This window comes from Heterodontus francisci, chromosome 7, assembly GCF_036365525.1.
Source record: "Heterodontus francisci isolate sHetFra1 chromosome 7, sHetFra1.hap1, whole genome shotgun sequence".
Lineage (NCBI taxonomy): Eukaryota > Metazoa > Chordata > Chondrichthyes > Heterodontiformes > Heterodontidae > Heterodontus > Heterodontus francisci.
This window is the reverse complement of record NC_090377.1, coordinates 107,988,232-108,001,222: the sequence shown is the minus strand read 5'-3', so window position 1 is coordinate 108,001,222 and position 12,991 is coordinate 107,988,232. Positions and strand designations below refer to the sequence as shown.

Below are 12,991 nucleotides of genomic sequence, written 5' to 3'. Positions count from 1 at the left end.
ACCTATCCATCTCAAAAATAAATTAATTGATTGCTTAATTGGGAACTGAAGCAAGCTGCAGTGAAAAAAGTCCTAAATCCCAAACACCATAACCATTAAGCAACCTTACTATGCTGTTACTAGCACAGAACTAATCAATAGCACCTTCCTTTGTAACCATATCACAGTCTGAATAAACATACTTCCTGATAGAGCATCTGAGATGTTTTAGAAAGAATATTAATTTTGGTAGAGGTTGCCCTTATAATAATGTGCTTACTTAAAAAATGACAATATGAATATTAACCACAAGATACTATGTTCTTTTTGGAAATTCCTAGACTGTGCATCATCTGTAAAGATTTTGTGAGGCATGCTTCTGTTGTAACAACCTTTCAATTTATTTTTATTAACAAAATGTACACTTCATAAATTTGGCATCATAAAAGATTGATTGAGTCATTCCCCCATTGCTACAGCTACCATTTGGTATAATTCACACTGTGACTTCTGCTCCTCAGAAAATCACAAGATTTTTGTTGTAATTGCACATATGCAAGAAGGTGACTGCAGGAAGTGACATCATACAATCGTGCATATAAATGATCTAATTCAGTTGATTGAAAAGAAACCACCTCGTGCATTAGTAATTACAGTATTTGTTTCAATCAACTTAATTATAATAGACAATAACACATTTCTCAAACCTTACCACAGAATGCTTACAACTGACTGAATGCAATACGAATATACAGCTGAACTCCAGAATATTATTGTTATTTTTTCTTTTTTCCTTTTTTCTTTCCTTCTTTTCTATTCTTTCCTTTCTTTCCTTGTTTGCCCTTCTCTCTCCCTTCTTCATTTATTTGTTCCTTTGCAGCTTTTGCTCTCTTCTTGCCCAGTGGTGTTTTGGCATACCAATCCTGGAGTTAAAGAACAAGCATTTATAGCTGATGTGCTGCTATGTATAGTGATAGCTGGTTTTAGTGTTCAAAAATCAAGCTGATGGAAAAAGATTGATTGTTCAGTAATTTGTGTGTTTGTAATCAGAGGAAATGGTTGAAACGGATTTCATAACCTGATGACTGCTGGCATCCACATTCTAAACTATAAAATCAATTAAACATGTCATTTGCGCATATAATCGCCTTTTGATGCTCATTTTCTCCATATCCCCTCTCATGGAGAAACAGATGGTATCACATGAGCCGCCTGCTAGACACTCCATAAGTTTTCACTTCCACTGAGACCTGAATATGGGGCAGAGTGTAATATGGGTCGCTCATGTCATAATACCCATTTTGCTCTACTGCCCTAAGACAAAGGTCTACCCCATCTTGTTCATGAGCTCTGCCAATCGAATCAAAATCAGCCTGATCTCAACTGGAGTCCACATATACATAACGTTATAGCTGTGGCTCAGTGATAACACTCTCGCCTCAGGAGGTCATGGATTCAAGATCCAGTCCAGAGACTTGAGTACATAATCTTGGCAGATACTTCTGTATCATACCGAGGGAGTGCTGCACTGTCAAAAGTGCCATCTTCTGGATGCGTCATTAAACCCAGACCCTGTCAACCCACTCAAGGTAGATGTAAAAAATCACATAACTCCATTTAAGGAGCAGAGTAGTTCTTCCAGTGACTTCAACCAATGCTACTAAAACAGGTCATTTGTCTTCTTGCTGTTTGTGGAACCTTATTGTGCACAAATTAGCTGCCACATTTACCTATGTTATAATAGTGACTACTTTATTGGTTATCAAGCACTTTAGAACATTTTGAGAATGCGAATAGCATTTGATGAAATGAAAGTCTCCTTTCTCGGTTGGTCCTAAGGTCTCATTATGAATCGAGTTGTGGCAATCTCAACCAAGTTCTTAGTGGAAGTGGATCCACATTCTAAAACAATTAAAGATATTCTATTCAACATATCACCAAACACCTTTCAGTTTCTTCTACTTAGCAGAAAATCATTACAAATGACATGACAAGCACCATGGTAAAATTTAAATGTAGTTTGCTGAACTGCTGAAAATTTAGCAAATTTTCCAACATGAGAGCAGGAAACAATTTGTGAACTATTAACATTTCCAATGCACCAATTAAGACATTGAAGTTCAGCCATCAATGGTAAATATTCCAGTTACTATTCACACAGTGAAGTACTCACGTCATCACAAACAAAAATCAAACACTTTTATGTACAGAAACAAGAAATGCTGGAATCACTCAGCAGGTCTGGCAGCATCTGTGGAAAGAGAAGCAGAGTTAACGTTTCGGGTCAGTGACCCTTCTTCGGAACTTCGGAACGAGTTCCGAAGAAGGGTCACTGACCCGAAACGTTAACTCTGCTTCTCTTTCCACAGATGCTGCCAGATCTGCTGAGTGATTCCAGCATTTCTTGTTTCTGTTTCAGATTTCCAGCATCCGCAGTATTTTGCTTTTACTTTTATGTACAATGGTTTTAAATGACCAAGTGTGATTAAAAATAGAAAATATGAGAAATGCATCACATAAACGATTGGAATTGAAGATAAAAAATAAGATAGATTAACTGACCAAGGGTGTCCACCTGAATGTTTAGCTTATCTTTTCTTTTTCCAGATGCTGACATACCTGCTGTTTTAACTTTGGATTGCCATTATTTTAGTTATAACTTTATCTTGGTGTAGTGCAATACTGAGCTCTACAGACCATAATATCACAAGTTTGATGTATGGTCTGTGCATAGTTATCTGATCTCAAATGGCAGTGTGGAAGTCAAGGTAAGAATTGATAACTGCTCCCTTGTAGCTTGCATGATCAATTTGTCAGCCAATACTGATTTTGTGGCTTACATTTGAAAAATGGTCAACTTGGCATGGGACTTGTGGGTGGCTGGTAGAACTGTTCTGCTGGTGTAATTCAAGGTCTTGAAAAGAGGGGAAAACTTTGATGATGTTGGAGGAAAGTGTTCAGTATCAGTCGTCTAAATATGCCTAATGGCATGCCCTGTTGAGTTCGGACAATTTGTCCAGACTGCTAAGATAATTTTAACCTAATATGCCCATTGGGAAACTGACAGATAGGGGTCCAATGCAAAACACCCTCACCAATTTTACTTTCCACTGAAGTCAAAGGAGCGTATTACTATGCGAAGTGTAAAACCAGTGTTCTAACCAATTCCATGGGTTTTCTGTCCAAAGAGCTCGGTTAAAATTACTTCCCAAATGAAATAGTCAGAGAATTGCATCCCTGAGTGGTGCCTGAAAAAATACTACTGGAACTCTGACTGACCTTTTTCTTTAAAAAAAATGGACACTAAAACAGCAAACTTGAGTAGGCCACCAGAATTTGCAGAGTAGATAAGGCTGACTTGGACTCTCATTTTAACTTTGGTTCCTCTGTGTGGGAAATTATCAGGCCTCTGTTTAAAATCTCTCAGTTTATTGTGGGACAGAGCTTGTTGTATAGAAAATCACCCTATGTCTTAGCAACACGAACCAATGCCACTGGTTGTCAACTTTTATAGAATGTGCTTCTCTCTGAAACCACAAACATATCCTTTATATTGCTTTATATACCAGATGAATATCAATGGTGACCCTTTATAAAGTTGCTCCTTACCTTGAATGATTCCTCCTCCTCTTTGTATACAGGATCTTGCTTGGCCAGAGGAGTAATAAACTCTACTGCAGTTAGAGGTTTCGTGTGCAGCTGCTTTATGCGTTGCTCAGTCAGAACATACTTGGCAGCTTGGCTGAGGTGTCCCTGGGTATAACCATCAGTAACCTTAGCTAGGGAACTCAGGTCTAATGAACTAGTCAGGATCCCACCATTTTGTTGAATTATGCTCCGCCATAACACTGTCACATGAAACATGAGAGTTCTAATTAGTTTATTTTGCTGTAAATAATATTGTAAAGCATTAGTGATAGCTTGGAATTTACTGTTGGTGATATTGGTAGATGAATGCTTACTTAACTTGTTTGCATGATATTCCATTGTCTGCTACTTTATCAAATTAGTTAACTTGTCTCTGTTAAAATAGGAGCTAGATGAAGGTTGGAAAAACATTCTTTATTGTCCATCTACTGATACACCCAGCAGTAAATTCTGGGTTGTAGCAATATAACTATAAAAATCGTCAGCATCCAATATATGTTTCATCAGTATACATCAGACAAACATTAGGGTTGTGAGTTTCCTCTGCACGTCAGGCTCAATTAAATTACATGACATAAAAGATTGCAGAATTTCGGGCATAGAATCATCGAATGGTTACAGCACAGGAGGAGGCCATTCAGCCCATCGTGTCGCAGGCATTCTGTGAAAGAGCAACTTTGCTAGTCTCACCCATGCCTGCTCCCCCTCCCCTGCCCTTTCCCTGTAGCCCAGCAATTTCTTTCTCATCAGGTGCTTATCCAATTCTTTTTTGAAAGCCACAATTGAATCTGCCTCCATGCTCTCAGGCAGTGCATTCCAGATCCTAACCACTCAATGCGTAAAAAAACATTTCCTCATGTCCTTGTTGCTTCTTTCGCCAATCGGTGTCCTCTGGTTCTCAACCCTTCAGCCAAGGGGAACAGTTTCTCCCTATCTATTCTGTCTAGATCCCTCATAATTTTGAACACCTCTACCAAATCTCCTCTCAACATTTTCTGCTCTAAGGAGAACATCATAACTTCCTTGCATTTGTACTCTATGCCTCCACTTAAAAAGCCCAGGATGCCATCTGCATTTTTAACCACTTTCTCAATCTGCCCTGCCACCATCAACGATTGGTGCACATATACCCCCAGGTCCCTCTGCTCCTGCACCTCTTTTAGAATTGTACCCATTAGATTATATTGATTCTCCTCATTCTTCCTAACAAAATATATCACTTTACACTTCACTGTATGAAATTCCATATGCTACATGTCCACCCATTCCCACCAGTCTAGGTCTTCTTGAAGTCCAGCACTATCCTCCTCACAGTTCACTACACTTCCAAGTTTTATGTCATCTGCAAATTTTGAAATTGTGCCCTGTACACCCAAGTTTAAATCATTAATATAGATCAAGAAAAGCGGTGGTCCTAGAACTAAACCCTGGGGAATACCACTATTACCTTCCTCCAGTCTGACATTCAACTGTTCATCATTACTCTCTGTTTGCTGTCACTCACCCAACTTCATATCCATTCTGCCACTGTTCCTTTTATTCCATGAGTTGACAAGTCTATTATGTGGCACTGTATCAAATACCTTTTTGAAGTCCATGCACACCACCTTAACCACATTACCCTCATCAGCCCTCTTTGTTACCTCATCAAAACAACTGAATCAAGTTAGTTAAACATGATTTGGCTTTAACAAATCCATGTTGGCTTTCCTTAATATAACTTGTCCAAGTGACTGTTCATTTTGTTCTGGATTATTGTTTCTAAAAGCTTTCCCACCACTGAGGTTAAACTGACTGGCCTATAGTGACTGCATTCATCATTACACCCTTTTTTGAAAAGGGGTGTAACATTTGCAATTCTTCAGTCCTCTGGCACAATCCCTGTAAGGAAGATTAGAGATTATGGCCAGTACCTCTGCAATTTCCACCCTTACTTCTCTCAGCATCTTCAGATGCACCTCATCTGGTCCTGGTGACTTATCAACATTAAGTACAGCCAGCCTTTCAATACCTCCTCCTTTATCAACTTTTAGTCCATCCAGTATCTCAGCTACTTCCTCTTTGACTTTGCCAATATCTTCTTCCTTGGTAAAGACATATGCAAAGTATTCATTTAGTACCTCAGCCATGCCCTCTGCTTCCATACATATGTCACCTTTTTGGTCCCCAATCAGCCACACCCCTCCCATTACTACCCTTTTACTATTTATATGCTTATAGAAGACTTTTGGATTCCCTTTTATGTTAGTTGCAAGCCTCTTCTCATACTTTCTCTTTATCTATCTTATTTTCTTTTTCACTTCTCCTCTGAACCTTCTATATTCAGCCTGGTTCTCATTTGTTTTATCAACCTGATATCTGTTAGATGCACCCCTTTTTTGCTTCATCACTATTCTATCACTTTTGTCATCCAGGGAGCTCTGGCTTTGGCTGCCCTACCTTCCCCCTCTTGGGAATGTACCTTGACTGTACCTGAACCATCTTTACTCCAGATTGCGCCTTGTCCTTTTTCATAAATAATCTAAAGCTTATGATACTATGATCACTGTTCCCTAAATGTTCTCCTACTCGTACTTGATCCACTTGTCCCACCTCATTCCCCAGAACAAGATATTGCAATACATACTTGCTCATTGTGCTGGAAACATACTGATCAGTAAAATTCTCCCAAATGCAGTTCAGAAACTCTTCTCCCTCTCTGCCCTTTACACTATTACTATCCCAGTCTATATTAGGATAATTAAAGTCTCCCACTATCACTTTTGAAGTGCTTTTGAAGCTCTCTGTAATTTTGTTGCAAATTTGCCCTTCTATATCTTTCCCACTATTTGGTGGCCTATAGAACACCCAGTAGTGTAATCGCACCTTGAATGTGTCTTAACTCTAACCAAATAGATTCTGTCCTTGACCCCTCCAGAACATCCTTTCTTGAGCATTGTGATGTTCTTCTGAATCAATACTGCCATTCAACCTCCTCTCTTTGCTTAGCTAAAATACTGCAGATGCTGGAAATCTGAAATAAAAACAGTAAATGCTGGAAATACTCAGCAGGTCAGGCAGCATCTGTGGAGAGAGAAGCAGAGTTAACATTTCAGGTCTGTGACTTTTCATCAGAACTGGCAAAGGTTAGAAAAGAAGTAGGTTTTAAGCAAGCAAAGGCCTGACCTGCTGAGTATTTCCAGCACTTTCTGTTTTTATTCCTTTCTTTCCTTCTCTAACTTTCCTGAACATCTTGTATCCAGGAATATTTAGTGCCCAGTTCTGTCCTTTTTAGAGCCAGGTCATCGCTATCTTCATGACATGCTTTCCCACGTGGCTATTTGTGCCTGCAGCTCACCAACATGGGGCAACCACTTCATGCATTTACATACATGCACTGTGAAACTAATTTAGACCTTATTGCATTCCCTCTTACTCTGATCCACCTCGGTACTATTTCTTACTCTAGTGCGATCCGTCTCTCCCAATTCTTCATGCACCTTGTTTCTCCTTTCTAATGCTACATTTTGGTGCATAAGTGAGTTACACACATAACGACAATATGCCCAAGTCTCTATGATCGTTTACATCCATCCATTAAACCCTCTGTCCCAATGAATTTCTGTCATAAAACTGGCCATCCCTTCAGATTACAGAATTACAGAACTGTTACAGCACAGAAAGAGGCCATTTGGCCTCAGATGTGAGTATCCTCCAATTGTATTTGGTTTGGTGGGTGGGCTGGGGTCTCTCGACATTGCAACCAGATTTGCCAGGCCTAGCAGGAAACAAAGTCACTTTTCTTGGAATTTTTTGAGCGTATCTGTATCCATGGAGAAAACTCCAGACCTTGATGTAGAAAGATTCAGCCCAGTGAGGGGAAGAATGAGTACCAAGTGATGAACTATGCCCTATTGAAAAACAAATTCTGCTCACAGCAGATGATGCTGTGATATTGCTGTTAAATATGAGCAAGTGGAAATTTTGAAAGCAGGGGAGGGTGGAAATTGTGAAAATTAACTCAGCATATGTGCAAATGTGTAAAGTACACTCCGACATCCGCACATATACACGTACTTGATTTTTCAAAGCATGAACCTATTTAGTATAAAAACTGGAGTTAGGAAGTAAATATTCTCTAAATGGATCTAGAGATGCAAAGTAAGCATGGGATGGCAGAATTCAAGATATATCACCAACTCCACTCCCTGTCATGATTGTATGTGTGGACTTGAGTATTAGATACTCTATGGTACTTGGAAAAGAAACTGAATGTAACTCTCTGGGCTATAGGGGAAACACCTGGCCTAGGGGTTGTTGTAAAGCCATATAGCATGTAGCCTATCCCTACTACTGGTCCTGGCCCAGAGGTTTACTCTGCGTATCAATGACTCAAGACGACCAAATTAATGCTCACACATAGCACGTTTATTCAGTGTTTCAAAATCTTATCTTCAACAGAGATTATACTCACGCGTTCACGTAAGCTAGGTTACTTAGGTTCATCCAAGAGTCAGAACAGAGCAGTCCACCCCTTCCCATTCTCCAAGTAGTTAATCAGACTACTTAGTCCTGAGCTAGCTTGGCACACGCCTTCTTATACCCTGTTTCATGCTTGCTACCTGGGTGATCAGCTCGGGATGGGCTGGACCTGACAACCCGATGTACAGTGATTAGTTGGTCAGCTGTTGTTAACGCCGCGGGTGCGCTACGTCAACCACAGTCGGTCAACCTTTCACCGGTTTTGACAGCTACTGATTTTTGGTAGCCTCATTCCTCAAGTTTCGACCACATTGCATAGTTAGTTCTCTGTTCTCCAGCCCTTGTCCGATAACAAGGCATTACCTCACTCCATCGACCCCTGGTCTCCAAGCAACCATCCCACATGGTACACCTGTTACAAATTTAGCAATGAGTTCAGACATATCTTAATGAGCAACTTGCAGGTTTTACCAGTCACTTCTCCTTTATCAGTTCAGTTACACCACATAAGAACATAAGAACGAGGAGCAGGAGTAGGCAATTCAGCCCCTCAAGCCTGTTCTGCCATTCAATACGATCATGGCTGATCTCATCATGGCCTCAACTACACTTTCCTGCCAGTTCTCCATAACCCTTCAACCCATTTCTAATTAAAAATCTGTCTATCTCCTCCTTAAATTTACTCAATGTCGCGGCATCTACCGCACTCTGGGGTAGTGAATTCCACAGACTCACGACCCTTTGAGAAAAGTAACTTCTCCTCATCTCTGCTTTAAATCTGCTACCCCTCATCCTAAAACTATGATCTCTTGTTCTAGATTGCCCCACAAGAGGAAACATCCTCTCTACGTCTACTTTGTCAATCCCCTTAATCATCTTATATACCTCAATTAGATCTTCTAAACTCTGGAGAGTAAAGACCTAAACTGATCAATTTCTCTTCATAAGACAAACCCCTCATCTCTGGAATCAATCTAGTGAACCTCCTCTGAACTGCCTCCAATGCAACTACATCCCTCCTCAAGTAAGGGGACCAAAACTGTACGCAGTACTCCAGGTGCAGTCTCACTAATGCCTTGTACAGTTGCAGCAACACTTCCCTACTTTATATTCTATTCCTTTAGCAATAAATGCCAAAATTCCATTTGCCTTCCCTATTACCTGCTGCACCTGCATACTAGTTTTCTGCGATTCATGCATGAGGACACCCAGATCCCTCTGCACCGAAGCATTCTGAAGTTTCTCTCCATTTAGATAATTTGCCTTTTTATTCTTCCGACCAAAATGGATAACCTCACACTTATCCACATTAAACTCCATCTGCCAAATTTTGGCCCATTCACCTAACCTATCCATATCCATTTGTAAATTTCTTATTTCTTTATTGCAACTTACTATCCCATCTATTTTAGTGTCATCTGCAAATCTGGCTATAGTACCTTCTATCCCTGCATCCAAGTCATTAATATCGATTGTAAATAGTTGGGGCCCGAGGACTAAACCCTGTGGCACCCCACTAGTTACATCTCGCCAACCAGAAAAGGACCCATTTATCCCAACTCTCAGTTTTCTGTTGGTTAACCAATCCTCTATCCAAGCTAATAAATTGTCCCTAACCCCATGTGATCTTACCTTGTGTATTAACCTATTGTGCAGCACCTTATCAAATGCCTTCTGAAAGTCCAGATATACTACATCTACAGGATCCCCATTATCCATTTTACTTGTTACATCTTCGAAGAACTCCAGCAAATTAGTCAAACACGATTTGCCCTTCATAAAACCATGCTGACTCTGATGGATTGCGTTTTGACTTTCTAAATGTCTTGTTATTACTTCCTTAATAATGGATTCTAACAATTTCCCGACAGATGTTAAACTAACTGGTCTATAGTTTCCTACTTTCTGCCTCCCTCCCTTTTTGAATAAGGGCATTATATTAGTATTTTTCCAATCCACTGGAACCTTTCTTGCATCCAGGGAATTTTGGAATATTCTAACCAATGGATCCACTATCTCCGCTGCCACTTCCTTTAAGACCCTAGGGTGTAGGCCATCAGAACCTGGGGACTTATCTGCCTTCAATCCCAATAGTTTGCTCCGTACTTTTTTCCTCGTGATGGTGATTTGTTCTAAGTTCCTCCCTTTCTATAACCTCTGCATTACCTGTTACTTTTGAGATGGTAATAGTGTCCTCCACAGTGAAAACTGAGGCAAAATACTGATTGTGTTTCCGCCATTTCTGCGTTTCCCACTATTAACTCCCCAGTCACATCTTCCAAGGCACCAACATTCACTTTAGCTACTCTCTTCCCTTTTATAGAAGCTTTTGCTATCCGTTTTTATATTTTGCGCTAGTTTTCTTTCATAATTTACCTTTGCTCTTTTTATTACTTTTTTAGTAACCCTTTGTTGATCTTTAAAAGTTTCCCAATCTTTCAGCCTGCCACTGGCCTTTGCAATATGGTGTGCCTTACTTTTTGTCTTCATGTTGTCCTTAACTTCCTTGCTTAGCCATGGATATTTTTCCCCCTCTTACAATCTTTCTTCCTCTCTGGAATATATTTTAATTGGGAGGAATTGAATATCTCCTTAAACATCTGCCACTGCTCATCAACTGTCCTACCTTTTAGTCTTCCTGCCCAGTTCACTAGGGCCAAATCTGTCCTCATGCCTTTGTTTAACTCCAGAACGTTAGTGTGGGACTCCAGTTTCTCGCCCTCAAACTGAATTTGCAATTCTTGCATGCTATGATCACTCTTCCCAAGAGGATCCTTAACTACGCGATCATTAATTAATCCCGCTTCATTACATAATACCAAATCTAGAATAGCCTGCTCCCTGGTTGGTTCCACAACATATTGCTCCAAAAACAATCTCTAATACATTCCATGGACTCTCCCTTGAGGCTACCTTTGCCAATTTGATTAATCCAGTCTATATGCATATTAAAATCACCCATGATTATTGCTCGACCTTTCTTACAAGCCCCCAGTATTTCCTAGTTTATACTGTGCCCCACTGCGGAACTACTGTTGGGGACCTATAGATTAATCCCACCAGGGACTTCTTTTCCTTGCTATTTCTTATTTCTACCCAGACTGATTCTACGTCTTGATCTCCAGTGCCTATATCATTTCTCAGTACAGCACTGATCTCTTCCTTTACTAACAAAGCTACACCACCTCCTTTTCCATCCTGCCTATCAAAGAACAAAGAAAATTACAGCACAGGAACAGGCCCTTCCTTCGGCCCTCCAAGCCTGCGCCGATCCAGATCCTCTATCTAAACATGTCGCCTATTTTCTTAGGGTCTGTATCTCTTTGCTTCCTGCCCATTCATGTATCTGTCCAGATACATCTTAAAAGACTCTATCGTGCCCGCGTCTACCACCTCCGCTGGCAACGCGTTCCAGGCACCCACCACCCTCTGCGTAAAGAACTTTCCACGCATATCCCCCCTAAACTTTTCCCCTCGCACTTTGAACTCGTGACCCCTAGTAATTGAATCCCCCACTCTGGGAAAAAGCTTCTTGCTATCCACCCTGTCTATACCTCTCATGATTTTGTATTCCTTCCGAAATACTGAGTACCCTTGGATATTCAATTCCCAAACCTGGTTTCCCTGCAACCATGTCTCAGTAATCGCCACTAAATCATACCCATTCATCTCTATTTGCACTGTTAACTCATTAATTTTATTCCAAATGCTTTGTGCATTCAGATACAAAGCCTTTAAGTTTGTTCTATTGTCAAATTTCCCTACTCTTGTACGATTCCTTAGTGCAACATGACGTTCACATGTTCTGTCCCTACCTTTTATTTTCTGGTAACAATTAGTCTCATCACTAACCTGCACTCCTACCTTCTCCTTTAACTTTGACTTCCTAATTTTCCATTCCCACTATTTAGTTCAAAGCCCTATCTACAGGCCTACTTATGCGATTCGCCAGGACTCTGGTCCCAGCATCATTTAGGTGGAGACCATCCCATCGGAACAGCTCCCTCCTTCCCCAGTACTAGTGCCAATGTCCCATGAATTTGAACCCATTTCTCCCATACCAATCTCTGAGCCACTCATTTACCTCTTTAATCTTATTGACCCTGTGCTAATTAGCTCGTGGCTAAGGTAGTAATCTGGAGATTATTACCTTTTTGGTTCTGCTTTTTAATTTAGCCCCTAGCTGTTCATATTCCCTTAGCAGAACCTCTATCCTCGTTCTACCTATATCTATATCACCTACGTGGACCACGACAACTGGATCTTTCCCCTCCCACTCCAATTTCCTCTGCAGCCCAGATGAGATATCCTGAACCCTGGCACCAGCTGGCAACACAGCCTTCGGGACTCTCGATCCTGGCCACAGAGAACAGTGTCTATGCTCCTAACTATACTATCCTCGATTATGACTACGTTTCTCTTTTCTCTCCCCACTTGAGTGGCTCCCTGTACCACAGTGCTATGGTCAGTTTGCTCATCCTCCTTACAGTCCCTGCTCTTGTCCACACATGGAGAAAGAATCTCAAACCTGTTGGACAAGGACAAGGGCTGAGGCTCCTGCAACACTACCTCCTGGATCCCTCTATCTGCCTCACTCATAGTCACACCCTCCTGTCCCTGACCACTGGCCGAATTCAAGGTAGTTAATCTAAGGGGTGTGACTGTCTCCTGAAACACAGCGTCCAGGTAACTCTCCCCCTCCCTGATGTGTCACAGTGTCCGAAGCTCAGACTCCAGCTCATCAACACTGAGCCGGAGTTCCTCAAGCAGCCAACACTTGCTACTGATGTGGTCACTAGGAACTACAATAAGGTCCAGCAGCTCCCATATCATGCAGGAACAACACATCGCCTGGCTCTGTATCTCGATTTTATTTAATTACATTTTAATTTGATTTTTTAAA

General features: G+C 40.8%; 1 protein-coding gene across 2 annotated transcripts in view; it reads right to left on the bottom strand.

Moving 5' to 3' along the window:
• Nucleotides 1–405: 405 nt before the first annotated feature.
• The window catches only part of iqca1 (IQ motif containing with AAA domain 1), a 305,109-nt gene continuing 292,523 nt past the window's right edge, over nt 406–12,991 (bottom strand). For both annotated transcript variants that reach the window (XM_068034609.1, XM_068034610.1), the window contains 2 exons: nt 3,589–3,827; nt 406–902 (listed from right to left, as the gene is read on the bottom strand). In XM_068034609.1, the coding sequence (XP_067890710.1) occupies nt 756–902; nt 3,589–3,827 (386 nt within the window). In that variant the 3' untranslated portion in view covers nt 406–755. The remainder of the gene's footprint in view (nt 903–3,588; nt 3,828–12,991) is intronic.